The sequence below is a fragment of the Odontesthes bonariensis genome, chromosome 21, assembly GCF_027942865.1.
Source record: "Odontesthes bonariensis isolate fOdoBon6 chromosome 21, fOdoBon6.hap1, whole genome shotgun sequence".
NCBI classification, from domain to species: domain Eukaryota; kingdom Metazoa; phylum Chordata; class Actinopteri; order Atheriniformes; family Atherinopsidae; genus Odontesthes; species Odontesthes bonariensis.
This window is the reverse complement of record NC_134526.1, coordinates 1,413,652-1,435,342: the sequence shown is the minus strand read 5'-3', so window position 1 is coordinate 1,435,342 and position 21,691 is coordinate 1,413,652. Positions and strand designations below refer to the sequence as shown.

General features: G+C 48.5%; 1 protein-coding gene across 7 annotated transcripts in view; it reads left to right on the top strand.

The window, feature by feature from the left end:
• The window catches only part of LOC142370748 (rho GTPase-activating protein 27-like), a 47,018-nt gene extending 27,997 nt beyond the window's left edge, over positions 1 to 19,021 (top strand). Inside the window, exons 7-22 of one of the 7 annotated variants that reach the window (XM_075453187.1) lie at positions 91 to 159; positions 4,232 to 4,291; positions 5,289 to 5,369; positions 5,444 to 5,524; positions 5,609 to 5,674; positions 6,735 to 6,805; positions 6,917 to 7,004; positions 8,975 to 9,076; positions 9,155 to 9,253; positions 9,357 to 9,429; positions 10,158 to 10,274; positions 10,352 to 10,450; positions 12,064 to 12,141; positions 12,399 to 12,533; positions 13,042 to 13,147; positions 16,851 to 19,020. In XM_075453187.1, the coding sequence (XP_075309302.1) occupies positions 91 to 159; positions 4,232 to 4,291; positions 5,289 to 5,369; positions 5,444 to 5,524; positions 5,609 to 5,674; positions 6,735 to 6,805; positions 6,917 to 7,004; positions 8,975 to 9,076; positions 9,155 to 9,253; positions 9,357 to 9,429; positions 10,158 to 10,274; positions 10,352 to 10,450; positions 12,064 to 12,141; positions 12,399 to 12,533; positions 13,042 to 13,147; positions 16,851 to 17,028 (1,503 nt within the window). In that variant the 3' untranslated portion in view covers positions 17,029 to 19,020. The other 6 variants (XM_075453186.1, XM_075453185.1, XM_075453190.1 and 3 more) reach the window with 6 other exon arrangements.
• The last annotated feature ends 2,670 nt before the right edge of the window (positions 19,022 to 21,691 follow it).

Here is a 21,691-nt window from a genome sequence, read left to right as displayed (position 1 = left end):
AACAAATCAGTAACGACCTCTGACCTCTGAGCAGGTCGGGTCGGGTCCAAACTTTTCTTCACCAACTGTTGTCTGTTTGATTGTCCGAAGCCCCCGCTGCCAGCAGAAGATTATCCAGTGGACGATGAGACTGAGGACAGCGACGCCGTGTTTACAACGGTACGAAAACACTCACAAGGTGGTCCACATTGTTCCTCTGGGTCTAACGGTTTGTGTTCCCGGTTCCTCTGGGTCTAACGGTTTGTGTTCCCGGTTCCTCTGGGTCTAACGGTTTGTGTTCCTGGTTCCCGGTTCCTCTGGGTCTAACGGTTTGTGTTCCTGGTTCCTCTGGGTCTAACGGTTTGTGTTCCTGGTTCCCGGTTCCTCTGGGTCTAACGGTTTGTGTTCCTCTGGGTCTAACGGTTTGTGTTCCTCTGGGTCTAACGGTTTGTGTTCCTCTGGGTCTAACGGTTTGTGTTCCCGGTTCCTCTGGGTCTAACGGTTTGTGTTCCCGGTTCCTCTGGGTCTAACGGTTTGTGTTCCTGGTTCCCAGTTCCTCTGGGTCTAACGGTTTGTGTTCCCGGTTCCTCTGGGTCTAACGGTTTGTGTTCCTGGTTCCCGGTTCCTCTGGGTCTAACGGTTTGTGTTCCCGGTTCCTCTGGGTCTAACGGTTTGTGTTCCCGGTTCCTCTGGGTCTAACGGTTTGTGTTCCTGGTTCCCGGTTCCTCTGGGTCTAACGGTTTGTGTTCCCGGTTCCTCTGGGTCTAACGGTTTGTGTTCCCGGTTCCTCTGGGTCTAACGGTTTGTGTTCCCGGTTCCTCTGGGTCTAACGGTTTGTGTTCCTGGTTCCTCTGGGTCTAACGGTTTGTGTTCCTGGTTCCCGGTTCCTCTGGGTCTAACGGTTTGTGTTCCCGGTTCCTCTGGGTCTAACGGTTTGTGTTCCTGGTTCCTCTGGGTCTAACGGTTTGTGTTCCTGGTTCCTCTGGGTCTAACGGTTTGTGTTCCTGGTTCCTCTGGGTCTAACGGTTTGTGTTCCTGGTTCCCGGTTCCTCTGGGTCTAACGGTTTGTGTTCCCGGTTCCTCTGGGTCTAACGGTTTGTGTTCCTCTGGGTCTAACGGTTTGTGTTCCCGGTTCCTCTGGGTCTAACGGTTTGTGTTCCTGGTTCCTCTGGGTCTAACGGTTTGTGTTCCTCTGGGTCTAACGGTTTGTGTTCCCGGTTCCTCTGGGTCTAACGGTTTGTGTTCCTGGTTCCCGGTTCCTCTGGGTCTAACGGTTTGTGTTCCCGGTTCCTCTGGGTCTAACGGTTTGTGTTCCCGGTTCCTCTGGGTCTAACGGTTTGTGTTCCCGGTTCCTCTGGGTCTAACGCTTTGTGTTCCCGGTTCCTCTGGGTCTAACGTTTTGTGTTCCCGGTTCCTCTGGGTCTAACGCTTTGTGTTCCTCTGGGTCTAACGGTTTGTGTTCCCGGTTCCTCTGGGTCTAACGCTTTGTGTTCCTCTGGGTCTAACGGTTTGTGTTCCTCTGGGTCTAACGGTTTGTGTTCCTCTGGGTCTAACGTTTTGTGTTCCCGGTTCCTCTGGGTCTAACGTTTTGTGTTCCCGGTTCCTCTGGGTCTAACGCTTTGTGTTCCTCTGGGTCTAACGTTTTGTGTTCCCGGTTCCTCTGGGTCTAACGCTTTGTGTTCCTCTGGGTCTAACGCTTTGTGTTCCTCTGGGTCTAACGGTTTGTGTTCCTCTGGGTCTAACGGTTTGTGTTCCTCTGGGTCTAACGGTTTGTGTTCCCGGTTCCTCTGGGTCTAACGGTTTGTGTTCCTCTGGGTCTAACGGTTTGTGTTCCCGGTTCCTCTGGGTCTAACGGTTTGTGTTCCTCTGGGTCTAACGGTTTGTGTTCCCGGTTCCTCTGGGTCTAACGCTTTGTGTTCCTCTGGGTCTAACGGTTTGTGTTCCTCTGGGTCTAACGGTTTGTGTTCCTCTGGGTCTAACGCTTTGTGTTCCCGGTTCCTCTGGGTCTAACGGTTTGTGTTCCCGGTTCCTCTGGGTCTAACGGTTTGTGTTCCCGGTTCCTCTGGGTCTAACGGTTTGTGTTCCCGGTTCCTCTGGGTCTAACGGTTTGTGTTCCTCTGGGTCTAACGGTTTGTGTTCCTGGTTCCTCTGGGTCTAACGGTTTGTGTTCCCGGTTCCTCTGGGTCTAACGGTTTGTGTTCCCGGTTCCTCTGGGTCTAACGGTTTGTGTTCCCGGTTCCTCTGGGTCTAACGGTTTGTGTTCCTCTGGGTCTAACGGTTTGTGTTCCCGGTTCCTCTGGGTCTAACGGTTTGTGTTCCTCTGGGTCTAACGGTTTGTGTTCCCGGTTCCTCTGGGTCTAACGGTTTGTGTTCCTCTGGGTCTAACGCTTTGTGTTCCCGGTTCCTCTGGGTCTAACGGTTTGTGTTCCTGGTTCCCGGTTCCTCTGGGTCTAACGGTTTGTGTTCCCGGTTCCTCTGGGTCTAACGGTTTGTGTTCCCGGTTCCTCTGGGTCTAACGGTTTGTGTTCCCGGTTCCTCTGGGTCTAACGGTTTGTGTTCCCGGTTCCTCTGGGTCTAACGGTTTGTGTTCCCGGTTCCTCTGGGTCTAACGGTTTGTGTTCCCGGTTCCTCTGGGTCTAACGGTTTGTGTTCCTCTGGGTCTAACGGTTTGTGTTCCTCTGGGTCTAACGGTTTGTGTTCCCGGTTCCTCTGGGTCTAACGGTTTGTGTTCCTCTGGGTCTAACGCTTTGTGTTCCCGGTTCCTCTGGGTCTAACGGTTTGTGTTCCTGGTTCCCGGTTCCTCTGGGTCTAACGGTTTGTGTTCCCGGTTCCTCTGGGTCTAACGGTTTGTGTTCCCGGTTCCTCTGGGTCTAACGGTTTGTGTTCCCGGTTCCTCTTGGTCTAACGGTTTGTGTTTCCGGTTCCTCTGGGTCTAACGGTTTGTGTTCCCGGTTCCTCTGGGTCTAACGGTTTGTGTTCCCGGTTCCTCTGGGTCTAACGGTTTGTGTTCCCGGTTCCTCTGGGTCTAACGGTTTGTGTTCCTGGTTCCCGGTTCCTCTGGGTCTAACGGTTTGTGTTCCCGGTTCCTCTGGGTCTAACGGTTTGTGTTCCTGGTTCCTCTGGGTCTAACGGTTTGTGTTCCTGGTTCCCGGTTCCTCTGGGTCTAACGGTTTGTGTTCCCGGTTCCTCTGGGTCTAACGGTTTGTGTTCCCGGTTCCTCTGGGTCTAACGGTTTGTGTTCCCGGTTCCTCTGGGTCTAACGGTTTGTGTTCCCGGTTCCTCTGGGTCTAACGGTTTGTGTTCCCGGTTCCTCTGGGTCTAACGCTTTGTGTTCCCGGTTCCTCTGGGTCTAACGGTTTGTGTTCCTGGTTCCCGGTTCCTCTGGGTCTAACGGTTTGTGTTCCCGGTTCCTCTGGGTCTAACGGTTTGTGTTCCCGGTTCCTCTGGGTCTAACGGTTTGTGTTCCCGGTTCCTCTGGGTCTAACGCTTTGTGTTCCCGGTTCCTCTGGGTCTAACGGTTTGTGTTCCTGGTTCCCGGTTCCTCTGGGTCTAACGGTTTGTGTTCCTGGTTCCTCTGGGTCTAACGGTTTGTGTTCCTGGTTCCCGGTTCCTCTGGGTCTAACGGTTTGTGTTCCTGGTTCCCGGTTCCTCTGGGTCTAACGGTTTGTGTTCCCGGTTCCTCTGGGTCTAACGGTATGTGTTCCTGGTTCCTCTGGGTCTAACGGTTTGTGTTCCTGGTTCCCGGTTCCTCTGGGTCTAACGGTTTGTGTTCCCGGTTCCTCTGGGTCTAACGGTTTGTGTTCCTGGTTCCTCTGGGTCTAACGGTTTGTGTTCCTCTGGGTCTAACGGTTTGTGTTCCCGGTTCCTCTGGGTCTAACGGTTTGTGTTCCCGGTTCCTCTGGGTCTAACGGTTTGTGTTCCTGGTTCCCGGTTCCTCTGGGTCTAACGGTTTGTGTTCCTGGTTCCCGGTTCCTCTGGGTCTAACGGTTTGTGTTCCCGGTTCCTCTGGGTCTAACGGTATGTGTTCCTGGTTCCTCTGGGTCTAACGGTTTGTGTTCCTGGTTCCCGGTTCCTCTGGGTCTAACGGTTTGTGTTCCCGGTTCCTCTGGGTCTAACGGTTTGTGTTCCTGGTTCCTCTGGGTCTAACGGTTTGTGTTCCTCTGGGTCTAACGGTTTGTGTTCCCGGTTCCTCTGGGTCTAACGGTTTGTGTTCCCGGTTCCTCTGGGTCTAACGGTTTGTGTTCCTCAGCAGAAGGCGGTTCTGATACCCCGAGCCCAGTTGGACCCGAGCGCCCCGCAGATGCAGCCGGAGGTAAGCACTCACACCAGCAGTCGCTCTGAGGCTGCAGGTAGAACCCATAGATATGTATAGAACCATAGATGTGTATAGAATGGCTAGATGTGTTACGTCTGAGTTTAGAACGTCCGCACAAGTCGGCCATCTTACCACAGGGTGAGATGTCCGGGAGACAGTCAAACCTGAGGTAACCATAGTTACGGTAAGTGATCTGACGCTATTACTCTTATCTCGCAGAAATCTCCACGATTTTACACTATTTTACATACTGAAAGACCCTGTGCCATATTTTATTTATTCGGTCATCTGTGCCATAATTCACGTCACTACTGTGCAATATCTTATCTATTTATGGTCAGACTATGTGCATACAATGTGTAATTAACACAAGTGTAGTGCAATATGGGCAATAACTCAACCATAGTGCTATAACCTATTTTATTTAACTCTCTTTACTTTGTATATCTTGTATAGCCTATATTCTTTTTTACACTTTGTTTTAGATTATTCTATATTAATTATATTGTAATTATATATTATATTAATTATTCTATATTATACTGTATTTTAGATTTATAGAGATCCTATGTGTGTGTTTGGAGCTACTGGGGACTTGAATTTCCCTGAGGGAGTCATCCCAAGGGGTAAATAAAGTTGAGTCATGGGGCAAATAAACGTGAAATATTTATGTTTTTATTTTAAAAAATAAAAATGGCCTTCATCTGTAGTGTGATAATTAGCTTACTACTTTGATGTTTATAATAACCTTAACGTTTGAGAATTAAGCAAGTTATGTCTTGAATGTTTGAATGTTTCACCATCAACACAATGTTGTCGGCGCGAGAGCTGCCTGTGGTAAGATGGCCGCCATCTGCGGACGTTCCACTTCGTTGCCCAGCAACGCGGACGAGACATCTAGCCATTTTATACCTATCTATGATTCTACACATATCTATGGGCAGGCCCTTTGTGGATGTCCTCCATTCATCCTTTGGCTTTTTGGTTGTTGCAGCAAAGGCTGATGGGAAATGGAGTGTCTGAGGAGGGAGCATCACTGCACGTGAAAGGCTTGAGACACAGCATCGCTGAAGACGTAAGTCAGACTCCTGCAGGCAGAACAGAGCAGATGTGATGTGAGAGCTAACTGTCGGCCATCTTTGTGTTCAGACGTTCAGCCCCGGCCACAGGAGGGTGGCCTCCGACCTCACCGAGGCGTTCAGCCGGAGGGAGTCGCCCGACGGTCCGCAGGTAGACACTCACCTTAGCCCCGCCCACCCGCCTGCTCCCCATCATCCATCATCCATCCATTAATGCCAGTTCTCCCTCATCCAGTTCTCTAATAGGTTCAGGCTGAGGAGGAATCTGTCCAATCACAGCACAGGCTCCCACAAGCTGCATGTAGGTTCTGATTGGCTGCAGGGTGTAGTGCACGTTTCCCTGGCAACCGTGCAGTTACTAACCCCCGTTCTAACGCGCAGACTAACACCTCATTGGTTACCTGACGGGAACCTTCTGGGCAGCTCGGGCCGCGTCGGCGCATCATGTGACCGCATCATGTGACCGCATCATGTGACCGCATCATGTGACCGCATCATGTGAACGCATCATGTGAACGCATCATGTGACCGCATCATGTGACCGCATCATGTGAATGCATCATGTGAACGCATCATGTGACCGCATCATGTGAACGCATCATGTGACCGCATCATGTGAACGCATCATGTTGCCCAGAAGGTTGCCGAGTGTGTGTCCACTAACCCTCTAATCACTCACCTGTGAGATGGGCCTGGTCTGGGCCTGATCCGGGCCTGATCCGGGCCCGATCTGGGCCTGATCTGGGCCCGATCTGGGCCTGATCTGGGCCTGATCCGGGCCTGATCCGGGCCCGATCTGGGCCTGATCTGGGCCCGATCTGGGCCTGATCTGGGCCCGGTCTGGGCCTGATCCGGGCCTGATCTGGGCCCGATCTGGGCCTGATCCGGGCCTGGTCTGGGCCTGATCCGGGCCTGATCTGGGCCTGATCTGGGCCTGATCCGGGCCTGATCTGGGCCCGATCTGGGCCCGATCTGGGCCTGATCTGGGCCCGGTCTGGGCCTGATCCGGGCCTGATCTGGGCCCGATCTGGGCCTGATCTGGGCCCGGTCTGGGCCTGATCCGGGCCCGATCTGGGCCTGATCTGGGCCTGGTCTGGGCCTGATCCGGGCCTGATCTGGGCCCGGTCTGGGCCTGATCTGGGCCCGATCTGGGCCTGATCTGGGCTGCAGGGGGGGTGTCATGTGGGCCTAAGTTCCTGATTTCCTGGAAAATGTTTCCAGGATCGGTCAGACTAAAGGGGAAAGTTAGACTGCGGTGCATAAAAGCCCTCAGGTGGACTCTGGCTCACCCCTCCCATGTTTATGGAGGAGTCACGTTTCACAGGGAAACCCGAGGACTCACCTGTGTGTCTGTGTCTCAGCAGTGCCACCTGCTGGAGAAAGCCGGAGTCCTCAACAAGACCAAAGTGGCCGACAACGGCAAGAAGATCAGGTGAGAGCGGCCTCAGGGTCAGGGTTAGGGTCCCTAACCTCAGGGTTAGGGTCCGACCTGCCGATGGGGGGCTCAGGGTGACTGTGTGCTGTTTGTGTTTCTGCTGCACAGGAAGAACTGGAGCCAGTCCTGGACCGTCCTCCACGGGGGGATCCTCACCTTCCACAAAGACCCCAAATCTGCTCCCACTGGGAATGCTGTAAGAACCCTGCTGTCCCATGCTGTCCCATTCTGTCCCATTCTGTCCCATTCTGTCCCATTCTGTTCCCATGCTTTTCCCATTCTGTCCCATTCTGTCCCATTCTGTCCCATTCTGTCCCGTGCTGTCCCATTCTGTCCCATGCTGTCCCATTCTGTCCCATTCTGTCCCGTGCTGTCCCATACCCGACCCGACCCGTACCGATACGAACTGACCCGACCCGTACCGATACGAACTGACCCGACCCGTACCGATACGAACTGACCCGACCCGTACCGATACGAACTGACCCGACCCGTACCGATACGAACTGACCCGACCCAACCGTACCGATACGAACTGACCCGACCCGTACCGATACGAACTGACCCGACCCGTACCGATACGAACTGACCCGACCCAACCGTACCGATACGAACTGACCCGACCCGTACCGATACGAACTGACCCGACCCGTACCGATACGAACTGTCCCGACCCAACCGTACCGATACGAAGCGACCCGACCCGTACCGATACGAACTGTCCCGACCCGTACCGATACGAAGCGACCCGACCCGTACCGATACGAACTGTCCCGACCCGTACCGATACGAAGTGACCTGACCCGTACCGATACGAAGCGACCCGACCCGTACCGATACGAACTGTCCCGACCCGTACCGATACGAAGCGACCCGACCCGTACCGATACGAACTGTCCCGACCCGTACCGATACGAAGTGACCCGACCCGTACCGATACGAAGCGACCCGACCCGTACCGATACGAACTGTCCCGACCCGTACCGATACGAAGCGACCCGACCCAACCGTACCGATACGAAGCGACCCGACCCAACCGTACCGATACGAAGCGACCCGACCCGTACCGATACGAAGCGACCCGACCCGTACCGATACGAAGCGACCCGACCCGTACCGATACGAAGCGACCCGACCCGTACCGATACGAAGGGACCCGACCCAACCGTACCGATACGAAGCGACCCGACCCGTACCGATACGAAGCGACCCGACCCGTACCGATACGAAGCGACCCGACCCGTACCGATACGAAGCGACCCAACCGTACCGATACGAAGTGACCCGACCCGTACCGATACGAAGTGACCCGACCCGTACCGATACGAAGTGACCCGACCCAACCGTACCGATACGAAGCGACCAGACCCAACCGTACCGATATGAAGTGACCCAACCGTACCGATAGGAACTGACCCGACCCAACCGTACCGATACGAAGTGACCCGACCCGACCGTACCGATACGAAGTGACCCGACCCGTACCGATACGAACTGTCCCGACCCGTACCGATACGAAGCGACCCGACCCAACCGTACCGATACTAAGTGACCTGACCCGTACCGATACGAACTGACCCGACCCGACCGTACCGATACGAACTGACCCGACCCGACCGTACCGATACGAACTGACCCGACCCGTACCGATACGAACTGACCCGACCTGTACCGATACGAACTGACCCGACCCAACCGTACCGATACGAAGTGACCCGACCCGTACCGATACGAACTGACCCGACCCGTACCGATACGAACTGACCCGACCCGTACCGATACGAACTGTCCCGACCCGTACCGATACGAAGCGACCCGACCCAACCGTACCGATACGAAGCGACCCGACCCAACCGTACCGATACGAACTGACCCGACCCAACCGTACCGATACGAAGTGACCCGACCCGTACCGATACGAACTGACCCGACCCGTACCGATACGAACTGACCCGACCCGTACCGATACGAACTGACCCGACCCGTACCGATACGAACTGACCCGACCCGTACCGATACGAAGCGACCCGACCCAACCGTACCGATACGAACTGTCCCGACCCGTACCGATACGAACTGACCCGACCCGTACCGATACGCACTGACCATCTTAGATCCAATGACTCCGCCTGTTGTGATGAAGACGATGCTGACTGTCTTCCTCAGGGCAAAGCGTCTCAGATCGTTCCCGAGTACACCGTCGACCTCCGAGGGGCGTCCATGGGCTGGGCCTCCAAAGACAAGTCATCCAAGAAGAACGTCGTGGAGGTAAGCGGCGCCCCCCGCGGTGGCGGCGGCGGCCTGTCACCATGGTTACAGGTGCTGATCACATGTGTCCGCCCGCAGCTGAAGACTCGGCACGGCTGCGAGTTCCTGATGCAGTACGACACCGAGAGCATCATCTCAGACTGGCTGAAGGTGATCCAGGAAACCGTCCGCCAGCTGGTGAGGCCACGTGCACGCTCACACACATGCACATGCACATGCACATGCACATGCACGGCTTCACAGAGGACGCAGTGAACAGATCTGCTGTGTCCCGGTGCAGGAAAAGGAGCATCTGAGCGAGGAAGACGACGAGAGCGCCTCGGACAAGGAGGACAAAGACAGGAAGAGGCCGTGTGAGTACAGCGTGACATCAGCGGCGCCGTGACATCAGCGGCGTGCTGTCATCTCAGTGATGACTGATTCTGCAGCTGGTTTAACTGGTTTAACCCTCCTGTTGTCTTGTGGGTCCAAAGTGACCCACCACCATGTTTAGCTGTAGAAAAAATACCGTAAACTATCTTTTTATGACTTTCCCTAAAGGGACCCCATCATTAGAAAAAGTCACACTTTATTTTTGTTCATGTTTCCATGTGGGCTGTACACCACTAGGGTACAAAGATTGTCTTATGGGTCATTTTTGACCCGTGAATTATAAAAACATTTAAACAGCAGAAAAAAGTTCACTGTTTTTTTCCCTTTCAATCTAATTAATTCAGAAGTAATTACTTCACATTTATATAATAGCAATAATAAACCTTTATTATGTAAAAGAAAACTGAGAAAACAAGAAAACTGTTGGTCCAACTGACCAAAAAAAAAGTGTAATCCTGAAAACTGGTGATTGTCTTTTTGTATTGTGTAACAAAAACTACATGATAAAAATGTATTGAATTGAGTTGAATAGATAAATAACAGGTGGTTTCATCATACAAAATAGATTTTGGATTTAAAATTCAATTAAGTTGCTTTAGTTTGGGGCTTTGGTAGGGCGGCTCATTTCTGACCTGTAGGACAAAGGGAGTAAACACAATGTTAAGGCCGCACAAAGGGTTAACCTCTTCTTCTCCACCTGCTGCCTCAGCCTCCAGGAATCCTTCTGCAGGCGACTCCGAGCAGAGTCGCGTCCGGACCAAGCTGCGGCGCTTCCTCCAGCGGCGGCCGACGCTGCAGAGCGTCAAGGAGAAGGGATACATCAGAGGTAGGAGAGGCCGCAGAGCGCCGCCCACCTCTCCCTCTGACGGAGTCTGAACCCTGTCTCTCCTCTGCCGTCCTCAGATAACGTCTTCGGCTGCCACCTGGACACGCTGTGCCACAGGGAGAACGCCACCATCCCCAAGTTTGTGGAGAAGTGCATCCGAACGGTGGAGCGGAGAGGTGCGTTCATGTTGCTCATGTTGTATGACCATACAACCATTAAACATTTAAATTATATGAGGAAACCTAAGTAAAACTTACTCTTTCCCCATAATTCATGTATTACGTTAATAAAATGTTTAATTTTACTGAAGAAGCTCGAGTTCTTCCTGAATCTTAGAAATACAGTTACTCTAATAGAGTTTACTTCAGCAAAAAGTCCCTTTTTTCAGTGCATCCAGTTTCAGGAGTTCTTCCCTTTAAAGAAGTTTGAACCACGACACTGACCAAATAAAAGCAGGGAAAACACGGCCGTTAGGGTCTGATCTGTGTGAAAGCTCCCTTAAGTTTTTAACGTGCACGTGAAGTTGATGGTGTATCACAGAGTGGGCGGGGAACAGCAGTGAGGTCATCACCAGGAAAACCTGGAGCCTGCAAGAAGATACAGAAATAAAGCAATCTGAACATGCACATGATCACAATAGATGTGTGACTGCAGATAAGATTACCTGAAAAATCTGTTTTTCCCATAGTAAACTGTATGAAAATGAAAAACTTACAGGTATGTTGTTTCTTTACATACTGACACTAAACATGTGAGTGTTAGCTGAACCCGCCCACCTCCTGATGTCCATTGCAATGGACATCAGACTTTGAAAAAATGGAATATATGATATATATTCAAAATAACGTCAAATATTATCACTTGTAACTGTTACAATTATACTGAGAGCAAATTTATTTGGCCAGCATGAACATAAATTGATATTTTTGATTGAAAATGGGCCCTTACTCTTCCCTCTCTGCTCGTCTTGTCTGATGTCTGTCACTCTCTCAGAGCTCAATGTCATGAAATGGTTGTGATTGGATAATCAGGATCCAGTCAGTAACATGCACTGCTGGCATCATTAAATTACAGAGTATTTATTGGTTTAGAGACAGAAATATGTCATGTCCATTCCAATGGACGCAGGGTCTGAAGGGGATAGTATATAGTAAGTAAAGGTTCCAGATGTTTTAACCACAGCTGCTTCATCAGAGCACAAAATGTAGCCTTTTCTGTATTTAACTGGAGGCCTAACCTAGAATACTACATAAACTTTACTCTGAAAGTGTATCGTTAAAATCTACTAAGTTACTTCATAACAGCAAATACTACAAATATATAAAATTTACTTCAAATTTTGAGTAAAAAGATGTTCCTGCCTATGAAAAACAAGTAGACTTTACTTCATTTGTTTAAATAAACACAACTTAAAACTTAGATGTAATTAAGTAAACATTACTTAATATCTTCACAACTGTTGTTTTATGGTGAGTAACATTTACTTGATATTGCAGCATTAAATATTACTGAAATCATTTGAGTGCAAATACTTACAAAGTGTCTTTTAAGTAAATGTTATGAGTTGTTTTTTTCAGTGTGAGATGCTTTATGAAATGAGACAGTTGTTCTAAATCTTGTGTTCTCCGTACTGTGCCACATCTGGAGTGATGTCTGTACTTCCTGTGGCGCCCTGATACTCACAGCACTGACGGTGTTCTGCTTCGGCTCACCGAGGAGAACGAACATGTCTGTGAGAGTGAAACATGGCAGATGGGGTCCTGACTGTGCCGGGTCTTTGTGTGTTCAGGTCTGGATGTGGACGGGATCTACAGAGTGAGCGGGAACCTGGCGGTGATCCAGAGGCTGCGACACAAAGCGGATCACGGTAACTGTGCGGCTTACTCCAGTAGATGGAACTGGTTACTACCCACCTCTGGCTATGGTTTTATAAACTCCAAACTCCTGAGGAATGATCAGGAAATGATGTACATGTGAGAGGAAAAGTGCAGCAATGTCAGTGATAACCTCTGAGGCTGCAGCAGAGAGCTGGTTTAAAGGTTTCTTCTTCTGCTGTTTTCTCCTTCCTGCAGAGGAGCAGCTGGTTTAAAGGTTTCTTCTTCTGCTGTTTTCTCCTTCCTGCAGAGGAGCAGCTGGACCTGGAGGACGGGCAGTGGGAGGAGATCCACGTCATCACCGGAGCTTTGAAGCTTTTCTTTCGAGAGCTTCCAGAACCGCTGTTTCCCTTCAGCTCCTTTGAGAAGTTCATCGCTGCCATCAGTTAGTCCCAAACACACAACTTGCAGAACTGTACAGACTGACACCCCAACACGGGGAAATGTTCAAATAACACACCTGCTCCTCCTATTTAATTTTATCACCAGTTTCTGACAGTTTGAAACTGTTTCTGAATTTTCTGACTGTTTTTTTTTTTTTTTACTGTTTCTGGCTGTTTTTCTGACTGTTCCACACTGTTTCAAACTGTTTCAAACTGTTTCAAACTGTTTTTGACAGTTTCTTCACTTTTTTCTGACTGTTTTTTACTGTTTTTTCACCTTTTTTGACTGTTTTACTGTTTCTGACTGTTTCAAACTGTTTTTGACAGTTTCTTCACTTTTTTTCTGACTGTTTTACTGTTTCTGACTTTTTCTGACTGTTTCTGACTGTTTTACTGTTTCTGACTTTTTCTGACTGTTTCTGACTGTTTTACTGTTTCTTCACCTCATTCTGACTGTTTTACTGTTTTAAGCTGTTTCTGACGGCAGCTCGTCCCGTTTGTTTCCTGCAGAACTTCCAGACTACAGCCTCAAAGTTTCCTACATGAAGGACCTGGTTCGGTCACTTCCTCTGCCGAACCACGACACCATGGAGCTGCTGTTCAGACACCTGCGCAGGTGGGGACTAGTTAGTGTTTATTAACTATTAACCAGGACCAGAGACCAGTTAGTGCTTATTAACCCGGACCAGAGACCAGTTAGTGTTTATTAACCTGGACCAGAGACCAGTTAGTGTTTATTAACCCGGACCAGAGACCAGTTAGTGTTTATTAACCCGGACCAGAGACCAGTTAGTGTTTATTAACCCGGACCAGAGACCAGTTAGTGTTTATTAACCAGGACCAGAGACCAGTTAGTGTTTATTAACCCGGACCAGAGACCAGTTAGTGTTTATTAACCCGGACCAGAGACCAGTTAGTGTTTATTAACCCGGACCAGAGACCAGTTAGTGTTTATTAACCCGGACCAGAGACCAGTTAGAGTTTATTAACCCGGACCAGAGACCAGTTAGTGTTTATTAACCCGGACCAGAGACCAGTTAGTGTTTATTAACCCGGACCAGAGACCAGTTAGTGTTTATTAACCCGGACCAGAGACCAGTTAGTGTTTATTAACCCGGACCAGAGACCAGTTAGTGTTTATTAACCCGGACCAGAGACCAGTTAGAGTTTATTAACTATTAACCAGAGACCAGAGACCAGTTAGTGTTTATTAACTATTAACCAGGACCAGAGACCAGTTAGTGTTTATTAACCTGGACCAGTTAGTGTTTATTAACCCGGACCAGAGACCAGTTAGTGTTTATTAACTATTAACCCGGACCAGAGACCAGTTAGAGTTTATTAACTATTAACCCGGACCAGAGACCAGTTAGTGTTTATTAACCTGGACCAGAGACCAGTTAGTGTTTATTAACTATTAACCCGGACCAGAGACCAGTTAGAGTTTATTAACCAGGACCAGAGACCAGTTAGTGTTTATTAACCCGGACCAGAGACCAGTTAGTGTTCATTAACCCGGACCAGAGACCAGTTAGTGTTTATTAACCCGGACCAGTTAGTGTTCATTAACCCGGACCAGAGACCAGTTAGTGTTTATTAACCCGGACCAGAGACCAGTTAGTGTTCATTAACCAGGACCAGAGACCAGTTAGTGTTTATTAACCCGGACCAGTTAGTGTTCATTAACCTGGACCAGAGACCAGTTAGTGTTCATTAACCCGGACCAGTTAGTGTTTATTAACCCGGACCAGAGACCAGTTAGTGTTCATTAACCCGGACCAGTTAGTGTTTAGTAACCCGGACCAGAGACCAGTTAGTGTTTATTAACCCGGACCAGAGACCAGTTAGTGTTCATTAACCCGGACCAGAGACCAGTTAGTGTTCATTAACCCGGACCAGAGACCAGTTAGTGTTCATTAACCCGGACCAGAGACCAGTTAGTGTTTATTAACCTGGACCAGAGACCAGTTAGAGTTTATTAACCCGGACCAGAGACCAGTTAGTGTTTGTTAACCCGGACCAGTTAGTGTTTATTAACCCGGACCAGAGACCAGTTAGTGTTTATTAACCCGGACCAGAGACCAGTTAGTGTTTATTAACCCGGACCAGAGACCAGTTAGTGTTCATTAACCCGGACCAGAGACCAGTTAGAGTTTATTAACCCGGACCAGAGACCAGTTAGTGTTTATTAACCCAGACCAGAGACCAGTTAGTGTTTATTAACCCGGACCAGAGACCAGTTAGTGTTTATTAACCCGGACCAGAGACCAGTTAGTGTTTATTAACCCGGACCAGAGACCAGTTAGTGTTTATTAACCCAGACCAGAGACCAGTTAGTGTTTATTAACCCGGACCAGAGACCAGTTAGTGTTTATTAACCCGGACCAGAGACCAGTTAGAGTTTATTAACCAGGACCAGAGACCAGTTAGTGTTTATTAACCCGGACCAGAGACCAGTTAGTGTTCATTAACCCGGACCAGAGACCAGTTAGTGTTTATTAACCCGGACCAGTTAGTGTTCATTAACCCGGACCAGAGACCAGTTAGTGTTCATTAACCCGGACCAGTTAGTGTTTATTAACCCGGACCAGAGACCAGTTAGTGTTCATTAAGCCGGACCAGAGACCAGTTAGTGTTCATTATCCCGGACCAGTTAGTGTTCATTAACCCGGACCAGAGACCAGTTAGTGTTCATTAACCCGGACCAGAGACCAGTTAGTGTTTATTAACCTGGACCAGAGACCAGTTAGAGTTCATTAACCCGGACCAGAGACCAGTTAGTGTTTATTAACCAGGACCAGAGACCAGTTAGAGTTTATTAACCCGGACCAGAGACCAGTTAGTGTTTATTAACCAGGACCAGAGACCAGTTAGTGTTTATTAACCCGGACCAGAGACCAGTTAGTGTTTATTAACCCGGACCAGTTAGTGTTTATTAACCCGGACCAGAGACCAGTTAGTGTTTATTAACCCGGACCAGAGACCAGTTAGTGTTTATTAACCCGGACCAGAGACCAGTTAGTGTTCATTAACCCGGACCAGTTAGTGTTCATTAACCCGGACCAGAGACCAGTTAGTGTTTATTAACCCGGACCAGAGACCAGTTAGTGTTTATTAACCTGGACCAGAGACCAGTTAGTGTTTATTAACCCGGACCAGAGACCAGTTAGTGTTTATTAACCCGGACCAGAGACCAGTTAGTGTTTATTAACCCGGACCAGAGACCAGTTAGTGTTCATTAACCCGGACCAGAGACCAGTTAGTGTTTATTAACCCGGACCAGAGACCAGTTAGTGTTCATTAACCCGGACCAGAGACCAGTTAGTGTTCATTAACCCGGACCAGTTAGTGTTTATTAACCCGGACCAGAGACCAGTTAGTGTTTATTAACCCGGACCAGAGACCAGTTAGTGTTCATTAACCCGGACCAGAGACCAGTTAGTGTTTATTAACCCGGACCAGAGACCAGTTAGTGTTCATTAACCCGGACCAGAGACCAGTTAGTGTTTATTAACCCGGACCAGAGACCAGTTAGTGTTTATTAACCCGGACCAGAGACCAGTTAGTGTTCATTAACCCGGACCAGAGACCAGTTAGTGTTTATTAACCCGGACCAGAGACCAGTTAGTGTTCATTAACCCGGACCAGAGACCAGTTAGTGTTTATTAACCTGGACCAGAGACCAGTTAGTGTTTATTAACCCGGACCAGAGACCAGTTAGTGTTTATTAACCTGGACCAGAGACCAGTTAGAGTTCATTAACCCGGACCAGTTAGTGTTCATTAACCCGGACCAGAGACCAGTTAGTGTTCATTAACCCGGACCAGTTAGTGTTCATTAACCCGGACCAGAGACCAGTTAGTGTTCATTAACCCGGACCAGAGACCAGTTAGTGTTTATTAACCCGGACCAGAGACCAGTTAGTGTTTATTAACCCGGACCAGAGACCAGTTAGAGTTTATTAACCCGGACCAGTTAGTGTTCATTAACCCGGACCAGTTAGTGTTCATTAACCTGGACCAGAGACCAGTTAGTGTTCATTAACCCGGACCAGTTAGTGTTTATTAACCCGGACCAGAGACCAGTTAGTGTTTATTAACCCGGACCAGAGACCAGTTAGTGTTTATTAACCCGGACCAGAGACCAGTTAGTGTTTATTAACCCGGACCAGAGACCAGTTAGTGTTTATTAACCCGGACCAGAGACCAGTTAGTGTTTATTAACCCGGACCAGAGACCAGTTAGTGTTCATTAACCCGGACCACTGCTGGTTTGTTGGGGTCAGAACCTTTAACAACATGGACCCGTGTCTCTCTTCAGGGTGATCGAGCACAGGGAGTCCAACAGGATGTCGGTTCAGAGCGTGGCCATCGTGTTCGGGCCCACGCTGCTGCGGCCGCAGACCGAGTCCGCCAACATGACGGTCCACATGGTGTTCCAGAGCCAGATCGTGGAGCTGATGCTCAACGAGTTCCAGACCGTGTTCTCTGAGAGTTAAACAGCCCAGAACTGCTCTGAGGTCCCCCCAGAGACCTGGACCTGGAGCTGAGCTTTAATCCAGGTCCAACCCCTGCAGAGACCTGGACCTGAACCTTCTTCCCCCTCTGGACCCGTCTCTTTTTCAGGTTAGAACCTCCTATGAATGACCCTCCAGAACCCTGACCCCTCCAGAACCCTGACCCCTCCAGAACCCTGACCCCTCCAGAACCCTGACCCCTCCAGAACCCTGACCCCTCCAGAAGCCTGACCCCTCCAGAACCCTGACCCCTCCAGAACCCTGACCCCTCCAGAACCCTGACCCCTCCAGAAGCCTGACCCCTCCAGAACCCTGACCCCTCCAGAACCCTGACCCCTCCAGAAGCCTGACCCCTCCAGAACCCTGACCCCTCCAGAACCCTGACCCCTCCAGAAGCCTGACCCCTCCAGAACCCTGACCTCTCCAGAAACCTGACCCCTCCAGAAGCCTGACCCCTCCAGAACCCTGACCCCTCCAGAAACCTGACCCCTCCAGAACCCTGACCTCTCCAGAAACCTGACCCCTCCAGAACCCTGACCCCTCCAGAAGCCTGACCCCTCCAGAACCCTGACCCCTCCAGAACCCTGACCCCTCCAGAACCCTGACCCGGTTCCTGAGCTCCTCTTTCGAACACTGAGCCTCAGAGTCCACAGGAACCATCATCCCAGATCGGATCTGAGAGGAACCACCACTCTGAGCTGGTTCTGGATCCGCCTGGACTGGACCTGAAACCTGGACCAGGTCTGAGAGCTCAGCGTTTCCCTGAGGAACTCCACGACTCACCGAAGAACAAAAAGCTTCTCCAGGAGTCTGAGAATGGGAACTTTCTGTTGGGTTTATATGTTTTAGAGATTCAGAACAAAGTTAGCATGGAACATAACGGAGTCATTTCTGTACATAAGAGGGTATTTTACTGAAGTTTATCAGAATAAAAGTGATCTGTCTGACAGCGTGTTGTTTTACTTTAACGCTTTAATTTTACTTTAATGAGGTTAACAGGAAGAAGTCCAGTTTGTCTGGTTCTGGAGGATTCATCTGAGTTAGTTTCACAGAGAAAAACAAAAGGAAGGAAAGAATCAAAGAGCAGCTGAAGCTGAGGTGTTCAGCACAGAGTCCGACCTGATGGAAGGAAGCCCGGAGGGGCCAAACCCTCCAGATGTTCTGTCCACATCATTAAAACGCACACAAAGCCCCTCAGGTGTGACTGTTTCTGACAGTTTCTGACTTTTTCAAACTGTTTCTGACTGTTTCTGACAGTTTCTGACTTTTTCTGACTGTTTCTGACAGTTTCTGACTTTTTCTGACTGTTTCTGACAGTTTCTGACTTTTTCAAACTGTTTCTGACTGTTTCTGACAGTTTCTGACTTTTTCTGACTGTTTCTGACAGTTTCTGACTTTTTCTGACTGTTTCTGACTTTTTCTGACTTTTTCAAACTGTTTCTGACAGTTTGAGTGATCAAACCCTGTTTCCATCATGGGAGAAGAAGTGGAGGTGGTTGAGGAATATAAATACCTTGGTGTTCATGTGGACAACAGACTGGACTGGAGACACAACAGTGAAGCCATCTACAAGAAAGGACAGAGCAGACTGTACTTCTTGAGGAAGCTAAGGTCCTTCAAGGTTTGCAGCAAGATGTTGCAGATCTTCTACAAGTCTGTTGTTGAGAGCGTCATTTCCTCTTGCGTCATCTGTTGGGGCAGCAGCATCAGAACCAGGGACCTAAAAAGACTCAACAACCTGATAAGGAAGGCTGGTTCTGTTCTGGGGACGACTGTGGAACCTCTGGAGACAATAATACAAAGAAGGATTTTGCATAAAATCAAGAGAATTATGGACAACCCTGAACATCCTCTCCATGAGACTGTTATCAGAAAACAGAGTCTCTTCAGTCAAAGGCTTCTTCAGTTTGGATGCAAAACGGACCGCTACAGGAAATCTTTCCTGCCCACAGCCATCAGCATCTATAATAACTCCTTGATTTAATTGAGCTACATCAACATTTAATTTCCCTCTGGGATAAATAAAGTATTTTTGAATTTGAATTTAATTGAATTTAAACTGTTTCTGACTTTTTCAAACTGTTTCTGACTTTTTCAAACTGTTTCTGACAGTTTTTGACTGTTTCTGACTTTTTCTGACAGTTTTCTGACTGTTTCAAACTGTTTCTGACAGTTTTCTGACTGTTTCTGACTTTTTTCTGACTGTTTCTGACAGTTTTTTTTAGGCATATGCATCATTAAAACGCACACAGAGGCAAGCAAAGCCCCTCAGGTGTGACTGTTTCTGACTGTTTCTGACAGTTTCTGACAGTTTTCTGACAGTTTTCTGACTTTTTCAAACTGTTTCTGACAGTTTCTGACAGTTTTCTGACTTTTTCAAACTGTTTCTGACAGTTTTCTGACTGTTTCTGACTTTTTTCTGACTGTTTCTGACAGTTTTTTTTAGGCATATGCATCATTAAAACGCACACAGAGGCAAGCAAAGCCCCTCAGGTGTGACTGTTTCTGACTGTTTCTGACAGTTTCTGTCTGTCTCTGACAGTTTTCTGACAGTTTCTGACTGTTTAAAACTGTTTCTGACTTTTTCTGACTGTTTCTGACTTTTTCTGACTGTTTCTGACAGTTTTCTGACTGTTTCAAACTGTTTCTGACTTTTTCTGTCTGTTTCTGACAGTTTTCTGACTGTTTCAAACTGTTTCTGACTTTTTCTGACTGTTTCTGACTTTTTCTGACTGTTTCTGACAGTTTTTTCTGACTTTTTCTGACTGTTTCTGACAGTTTTTTTGAGGCATATGCATCATTAAAACGCACACAGAGGCAGCCAAAGCCCCTCAGGTGTGACTGTTTCTGACTGTTTCAAACAGTTTCTGACTGTCTCTGACAGTTTTAAACTGTTTCTGACAGTTTTCTGACAGTTTCAAACTGTTTTTGACTGTTTTTGACTGTCTCTGACAGTTTTCTGACTTTTTCAAACTGTTTCTGACAAACAGTTTAAAACTGTTTCTGGCTGTTTCTGACAGTTTTCTGACTTTTTCAAACTGTCTCTGACAGTTTTCTGACTTTTTCAAACTGTCTCTGACAGTTTTCTGACTTTTTCAAACTGTTTCTGACAGTTTAAAACTGTCTCTGACAGTTTTCTGACTTTTTCAAACTGTCTCTGACAGTTTTCTGACTTTTTCAAACTGTTTCTGACAGTTTAAAACTGTTTCTGGCTGTTTCTGACAGTTTTCTGACAGTTTCAAACTGTTTTTGACTGTTTTTGACTGTTTCTGACAGTTTTCTGACTTTTTCAAACTGTTTCTGACAGTTTTAAACTGTTTCTGACTTTTTCTGACTGTTTCTGACAGTTTTTTTTAGGCATATGCATCATTAAAACGCACACAGAGGCAGCCAAAGCCCCTCAGGTGTGATGCTCAGTCTGACCAACAGGGGGCACTGCAGGATCATAACTGGCTCATGTGGTCTCACTGAGTGAAGCAGCTCATAAATGAACTGGTTTAGAACCAGTTCATTATTCCCACATGCGCTGTGAGTCGTACCAGAGAGTCTCTATATGAGGAGAGGGAAAACTGGCGGCTTTTTCCGGGTGGTACTGCACTCTAGGGGGCGCCAACGAAGCAGTGCAGAGCACGCCGAACTCTATGGTGGTACTATGAGATCCACCTTAGATCCAGCCATTGCTTTGGATATAATTTTTTATATTTTTTCATTTTAATTTTCCTAAAGGCAGGATAAATTATTCTTTCAAACGGCACTTGGTTTGATTTTTTAGACTCACTAGATTTGTTTAAAATACACATTTATTGTCAGTATTGCATCCCGAGTGACGTCACGCATGTGGCATCACTTTACGGCATGGTCAGTCCTAGCGCTGAGCTAGCAGAGAGGGGTTAGCTCAAATAGTTACAGATTTCAGCACAGCCCTTTTACATACTCTCTGACTAGCCTCTGGTTTAGCTTTGGTTGTTGTTAGCGGCACCATGTTAGCACTCTGGCACAGTGGACGAGTGCCGTAAAGCAGCCGGTCGTAATCAGCCGTGCGTTCTTCAGATTCCGTTAGCTAGATGCTAGCAGATACTGACTCGCAAATGCCAGCCCTGTAAGAAAACAGAAAGCTATAACTCCCAGGTTATTGTACTTTCGATATAAATCCATATCCCTCTGTCAGAAATCACAGTATTATTTTCAGGTTTCAGCCGCTAGCGGGGACATTTTTTGAGTTATTAGCGCCAGCCCTATGGAAAATGGTCATTCTGCACTCGCTCGCCAGCGCCCCCAGACAAAATCAACTGAACTGCAGCCAAATTTTTTATAATGGGGCGAATAGGAAGTGGAACGGCTGTCTGTAAAAGGGCTGTGGTCGTACATGTTAGAGCAGGAAGTTCCCAGGTGAGTTTGAATGCAGAAGAAGAAGACTCGGCCCACTCGTGCTGGTTTGTCTCTGTGATCAGGATATGTTTTTCTTCTTCATGAAGTGTTCTCAGGTGGATGTGGAACAGGAAGTGGTTTATGCTGGAACAGGAAGTGGTTTATGTTGAGCAGGTTTAGGCACAGAGGAGGACACCAGACAGGAGGGCTCACTCTGGCTTCTATTCAGAGGCTTAAACTGAATGTATGAGAGCTGTAACTGCAGCCTGCAGAGTGA